General features: G+C 37.5%; 1 protein-coding gene across 3 annotated transcripts in view; it reads right to left on the minus strand.

The window, feature by feature from the left end:
* LOC115212045 (crystallin J1A) overlaps positions 1 to 7,500 on the minus strand; it is a 477,233-nt gene that overhangs the window by 341,985 nt on the left and 127,748 nt on the right. For all 3 annotated transcript variants that reach the window (XR_004999218.1, XR_004999219.1, XM_036503101.1), the window contains exon 6: positions 4,646 to 4,839. Coding sequence is in view for 1 of the 3 variants with exons in the window: in XM_036503101.1 (XP_036358994.1) it covers positions 4,647 to 4,839 (193 nt within the window). In the remaining 2 variants the exon portion in view is untranslated. The remainder of the gene's footprint in view (positions 1 to 4,645; positions 4,840 to 7,500) is intronic.

A 7,500-nucleotide genomic window follows, 5' to 3' on the forward strand; every position in this document is an offset into this window, starting at 1 on the left:
TGTATGTGTGATTGAGTAATCAGATAGCAAGAGAGAGTAATAGTGACAGATAAATAAGGCAAAGGATTTTGATGTTCTCTGGTTTCTCTGGACAGGTTATCTAAATAACTTCTTTGTAAATATAGATAGTTTATGAGCTTAGCTGTCTAAGTATTAGTAACAGTATTAGAAATAATGAGAGAGAGAGAGGAATACTAGAAATAGCAAGAGAGAGAAAATAAGAGAAGAACAGGAGAAATAAAAGAGAGAACTTTTAAAGATAATAATAAAAGAGGGTGAAAGATATAAAGTGAGAAAGTCGAAGTGAACAGCTTGTGAAAGAGGAAATGAACAGAAGAAAGCTAGACAAAGGTATTGTGAGAGAAGGAAAGAGAGAACAAGTATTCACTGCCATCTATGAACAGGAATAGTAAAAGAAGAAGAAGAAGAAGAAGAACCTTCTGAAACTCACATAAAACAAACACAAACACACCTAAATTCTATAATTCTTCAGAAAGAATAGTTTCCCTTCTTTGCATTTCTTGGATGGAGGGGAGCTAGTTGAGATTCCGAAGATACTCAAAACCATTTACCAGATTGAATGTCAGTCAGCTTACATAAATTGGTAATTAGAAATTTGGACTCAAAAGATCCAAGGAATTCTAAAAGCAAGATAAGGGGCCGTTGTTTTATGCTATGCAAGTTAGCGATTTAATATATTTGCATGGTTGAGTGTCGTGGTGGACAGTTGGTATGCAAAGTACATACTTCATCTATTAAATATATCAAAAAGTGTCTTCTTTGCAGATAATATTAATATACAGAGACGATGTACTTTATCTCTCACCCTTCTCCTCTCCTTTGTTATCTATCGTAGCTTCTAGACTAATTACATTCCACCGGATGAAGTATTTTCTTTGCTTCACATCTCGATAAAAGATTTTCTCAGCTTTATATTCATTAATTCAAATGAAATCAAATTTTGCTCAGCCAGTTTTCCAGCCCATCTTCAGGTGATATAAATTCATTTTTGCTTTCAGCTCTAGAAAATTTGTTTATTTATATATCTCGAGTAAGAAAATTTAATTAATAATTAAATATCGTTAATTAAATATCAGGTCATCCCATAAGTTCTGTCCGATTTTTACCATTTTCAAAATTGAATGAAGTTTAAATAGTATTTTAGAATGACTAATGGAATTAAAAATTATTTTTATGCATTTACTCTTTATCTTGTTTCAGTCATTTGACTGTGGCCATGCTGGAGCACTGGCTTTAGTCGAGCAAACCAACCCCAGGACTTATTCTTTGTAAGCTTAGTACTAATTCAATCGGTCTCTTTTGCCAAACCACTAAGCTACGGGGACGTAAACACACCAGCATCGGTTGTCAAGCGATATTGGGGGGACAAACACAAACACTCAAACATATATACACACACACATATATATATAAATGACGGGCTTCTTTTAGTTTCCGTCTACCAAATCCACTCACAAGGCTTTGGTTGGCCTGAGGCTATAGCAGAAGACACTTGCCCAAGGTGCCACACAGTGGGACTGAACCAGGAACCATGAGGTTTGTAAGCAAGCTACTTACTACACAGCCACTCCTATGCCTATGTGCACATTCAAACTAATTAAATATTATTTTACAGAATAATAGAATTAAAATTTCTTTGATTAAAACCCTTTCTAACATGGAAGTATCCAAAGAGCATTTGAGGCACAGAATGCTCTATGAGTACGAAAAAGGAAACTCTGCAGTCAAAGCAACTTGAAACATACACTCAGTTAATGGGAAAGAATGCTTGAATGAAAGAACTTGCAGAAGATGGTTTGCAAAGTTCAGAATTTGAGATTTCAGCCTTGAAGATGAAGATCGAACAGGACATCCAGTCGAGTTTGATGATAAGCTCCTTGAGGCATTACTTAATCATGGCTTCATGACTAGCCTGTGGCTAAACAATAACACCACACATATATACATATAAAATACAAAGGCAACGGTGTAGTCAAAATGGATGTAGTTGTCACAAGGACAGGAAAACAATATTGTTTCAGGCTGATGCTCTTTATCAAGAAAGTTATAAAGAGAGAAGTGGATTCCATGAATTCTAATTCAAGATGAAGAAGAGAAAACAGGAGTTCTGTGTTTGCCAGTTCAAAAGCAGACAATTGGGTGTGACTGGTTAGATGCTGACAATTTGGCATGGCTGACTGGATGGATATTCAACCTGTTTTTGTGACAGTATGTGTTTTGGCACAGGAGGCAATCACATACATATGCACAGAAATATACACAAAGAGAGTGAGAGAGAAAATGCATTACACATACATACAAATGTAACTAGATACTCACAGAGAAAGTGAGAAAGAGAGATAGAGGGAGAAGTAGAGAGAGAGGTAAACAGAGAGAGAGAGAGAGAGAGATATAGATTAAATAGAAAGACGTTACAAATACACACAAGCATAGCTAGATGCTCACAGAGAGAGAGAGAGAGAAAGAAAGAGAGAAGTAGAAAGAGAGAGGTAGAAAGATAGAGTGAGGGGTAGAGAGAGAGAGAGAGAGGAAGAAAGAGAGAAGTAGAAAGAGAGAGGTAGAAAGATAGAGTGAGGGGTAGAGAGAGAGAGAGAGGAAGAAACTGAAAAATATAGATGGATAGAAAGACATTACAATACACACAAGCATAACTAGATGCTCAGAGAAAGAGAGAAAGAGATAGAAGAGAGAGAGAGAGAGAGAGAGAGAGAGAGAGAGGAGAGAGAGAGAGAGGGGTAGAAAAAGATAGGGATAGAAAAAAATTACAAATACATACAAGCATAAGTAGGTGCTCATACACAGACAAACAGAGAAAGAGAAGGAGACACAGAGGAATATTAAAAGTGTCTGATGTCGACTAAGTTAGCATTGAATGAGCAATGCAAAAGAGGGGGCACCAAAATGGCTATGACATAATAAAAAAGCAAAGTAGAAGTTTACATTTGTATATCCAGGTGCAGCGCTGGGTTAATCATTAAGCAAAATAAGCACATGCTTAGGGCATCAAGGGGACCCACAGAAATGGTAAATGGTTTACAGCACAAAAGAAATCACTTTGAACTTGCTAATATAATATTTGGGATGCCTTTGTCTCCACTAAGTATAGATGCAGATGTGTTACCGAAGATTAATTTTGAGGATCTGATCAAAGACTTTGCAATTCAAAAAAACCAAGAGGAAACTTTTTCAAATATAAATAAAGCGGAAGTATACAAAAATAAACATTATTTTCCCCTCTTACTGTTTTGTCTCGAAAAATAAAAATTTATTTTATGGTTTGTTATTGTTTTATATTTTGGATTACATAATCTTTTATGGAGGCACCAAAATCCTTTAAGTGCATCGAGACTTCATGGGTCTTAATCCAGCCCTGAGGTTTGGTGATACAAAAAGGAAAATAAAACTCAAAACATGAGAATATATACTCTTTTATTAGTAATCAGCAGACTGACTTAAAAGCTGAGAATTTCATGTATTCGGTAAGTGCCAATGCACAGAATAGTCAACTCTTAAGTCACTATTTACATTATTTACAATTGACGGATATTTGTCCTCATTTGTTTGTTGTTAGCACAACGTCTCGGCTGATATACTCTCCAGCCTTCATCAGGTGTCTTGGGGAAATTTCGAACCTGGGTTCTCATTCCTAAGGTATTTTTTTATGTTGTTATTATTATTATTATTTAGGTCACTACCCAGAATTGAACTCGGAATCTTGGGGTTAGTAGCCCGTGCTCTTAAACACTATGCCATATGCCGGTGGCGTAATGGTTAAGAGCGTGGGCTACTAACCCCAAGATTCCGAGTTCAATTCCAGGCAGTGACCTGCATAAGACAACATTGAAAAATAAATTAGGAATGAGAACGCAGGTTTGAAATTTCCCCAAGACACCTGATGAAGGCTGGAGGGTATATCAGCCGAAATGTTATGTTAACAAATATCCTCCAAATGTAAATAACGTAAATAATGTACATAACTCCTCATCTCTTAAATATAGAACTGTCTTAAGTCACTCTGTAACTATTGCCAATCTATTATAATAAAAGCAGAATTCTGTCTGTCCGTCTGGGACCCCTGTATCTCAGTCTATATTTGCTCTGCATAGACATATACCTTTTTGGAATTAGGGTGATCCCAGGATTGAAAATCTGCCCTTCATTTGGTTCTTGAACATCCAGTATCAGGATCTGATTTAAAAGTATTTGGGTTGCCACTGCTAGCAGGTAAAGCTTGGCTGATTCATGCCACCTTAGTCAGCATTTGTCAGAGATAAAGGTGGAGATAAATGACATTTGCTTCATTAATTTTTCATCAAGATAAGAACTTTGGAACAAATTGGCCAACAGTTGGAATTCAATTTGGGACTGGAATAATAGAATGATTGTATTACGGAATTAATTCTCATCAGTCCTTAACCTTTGATCACACACCATCGGGGCATATAGTCATTATAGACGTATTATAGTCATGCTATTTAGCTCTCTTTAGTTTTGGGCCACAGGTCCAATTAGCCCTCTGCAGGAGCTTGCTGAAGAGTTTGCATGGAGTGCGGCTTTTAAGCTAGTTAATAACAAAGAAACATTTTTGTATATTGAGCTATATAAAAAAATTGAATTCACTTACGTCAGTTGTTCTTGAAGACATTACAAGCCACATCAACATGAGGTTTGTCTTTGACTTGCAACACTTTCTGGAGATGAGACACTAAGGCAGTGTCAAGGTCACTTGGAGAGCTCCTTTTTGGGTCAGTCAGTTTAGCCCTTAATTGTCCAATGGCATCAGCTGTTGGACCATTCAGGATATAAATCTCCAACAATCTGAAAATACATCATTATAAATAAGCTTGAAAAAGGGAATTATGGTGGGTGGCTTCTGGGGTTAAGGCTCTGGTTAATGCCTTTGTCATACAATGGCTAAAATTCTGTTATTTTTATTGGTCTGGCTTTGGCCCTTTAGGGAAATCTTGTAGCATTAAATATCTTTAATTTACCTTAGTGAAAATATAGATTATTCCCTCTGAGCAATTAAGGGATTTACATTAAGTTCTGAAAACATCTACAGCATAAATTTCTCCAAATATCTAAATCTGAAGAACCTTCTAGCTAGTGCAAGCTTGAGAACGAATGGTGGAAGGGTAGGGGTGAAAGGAAGGGGGAATGTTTGAACCGAATAAATAAATACTAAGTAAATTGAATTTTGTTCACAAAGGAATTTGTGGAAGAAAGGAAGAGGAAAGAAAGTGAAATGAACTGGAATATACAGGTTGTATGTGTGAGAGAGTAAAGGGAGGAAGAAGAGAGAGAAAGAGAAAGTGAAAGTAAAGCATGAGTGTGAATAAACAGATATATATATATATACATGTAATGGGTGTATTCTCTGTTGGAAGATTAATGGAAACAATTTCCAGCCTATCAGATATCTTGAAATGTTCTTCTTGAAGCAAAATACTGTATTCTCTATGGTATACGGCAAATTCTATAATGTTACAAAGAACTGAATGGTTCCATCATTAATGCATTTACCTATTGGAAAGCTTTTACCACAATTGCCAGATTGATGCCGTAGCTATCATCATCATCAAGTTTAAATTTTTGTTCTTCTATGCAGACACGGTTTAGATGTTACAATTTATATAAAAGATAAACCAAAGTTTGAAGAAACCAATAATGGTTAGCACCAGTGAAGTCTGTAAATTCAGAGAAGTCATTGTAGTTAAGGATGATGGTAATCCTGACGTTTGGTGCAGGCAGAAAGTCTCCATTAATCTTAACAGCAAAGACTAACACCACTGAACTTTTTCATCTTCTGTACCCTGTTTCCACCCTGAATACTAATGGCTCTGTCAACTTAGCTATAAGGTCTCCCTCTACTGTCTTCTATATCTTCTGTATTCTGATTCTACCTTGGTTGCTAATGGTTGTTTACTTGCTGCTCCTTCCCTGTCTTAATGCCTTAGTTAAATACAATAATCATGACCGATATTTTAGGGTTGCAGACTTGTGGAAGTTATCTTCAAACCAGAGATGCAACCGAAATGCTTCCAACCGCATGGACTCTGTGATAAACCAAGTGATGGATAAAGTCTACATTCTAAAAACAAGTAATGACCTCTTCATTGAAATTCTTCAGAGTTTTGGGTATCGAGTTCTACTCACGACACTTTGGTTAACCAAAGGTTCTAGTAAAAGTCACTTGGCCAAGAAGTTGCAGAATGGGATTGAACCTGGAAACATTAGTTGTCAAGCATACTTCTTAACTGCATAGCACCAAAATCCTCCCATCTATAACTATAAGCAATAACAATAACAACAACGCTGCTACTGCCGGCACTGCCACCACCACCACCACCACCACCACCATGGTATTTGTGAGCTGGCAGAAACGTTAACACGCCACGCAAAATGCTTAGCGATATTTCATCTGTCTTCATGTTCTGAGTTCAAATTCTGCCGAGGTTGACTTTGCCTTTCATCCTTTCGGGGTCGATTAAATAAGTACCAGTTACGCACTGGTGTCGATGTAATCGACTTAATCTGTTTGTCTGTCCTTGTTTGTCCCCTCTGTGTGTAGCCCCTTGTGGGTAGTAAAGCAATAGGTATTTCGTCTGCCGCTATGTTCTGAGTTCAAATTCCGCCGAGGTCGACTTTGCCTTTTATCCTTTCGGGGTCGATTAAATAAGTACCAGTTACGCACTGGGGTCAATGTAATCGACTTAATCTGTTTGTCTGTCCTTGTTTGTCCCCTCTGTGTTTAGCCCCTTGTGGGCAGTGAAGAAATAGGTATTCGCTTCGTTTTTGGTGATGTTATATATCACCAAGCAAGGCAGGATGATGCTGTTAAAGCCATATCTTCCTTTTGTTATGAATATTTCAGATCTTATCCATACACATGTGTTGCTTGTGAACAGCCAGCCGACCTGGCTCTCTGGTGGTTACAGCAACAAGTGTTGATTCAATCAATAGAACAGCTTCTGCATGAAATTAACATGCAAGTGACGGAGCACTCGACAGACATGCATACTCACTATATAGTTCTCAGGGAGATTCAGCGTGACATGGGATGTGACAAAACTGGCTCTTTTGAATTATAGCTACAACTCATTTTTGCCAGCTGAGCAGACTGGAGCAACATGAAATAAAGTGTCTTGCTCAAGAATACAATGCACGATCAGGAATTGAACTCATGACCCTACAGTCATGAGCTGAATATTCTAACCACTGAGCCATGCTTGTGAACACTGATGTTAGCAATGGTAAATATTCATTATGAGGTCATGAAAATGTAACCAACACATTCAGAGTGAGGGTACCATTGTAGGTGTACCTCATATGTGTCAACTTCAATTGTTTATGCATTTTTCTGGTGGCCTGCATGGCTCAGTGGTAAGAGCATCAAGCTTACGATCGTGAGGTTGTGAGTTCGATTCCTGGACTGGGCTGCGTGTTGTCTTCTTGAGCAAGACACTTTATTTCACGTTG

The sequence above is a fragment of the Octopus sinensis genome, linkage group LG5 (genome assembly GCF_006345805.1).
Source record: "Octopus sinensis linkage group LG5, ASM634580v1, whole genome shotgun sequence".
NCBI lineage: Eukaryota > Metazoa > Mollusca > Cephalopoda > Octopoda > Octopodidae > Octopus > Octopus sinensis.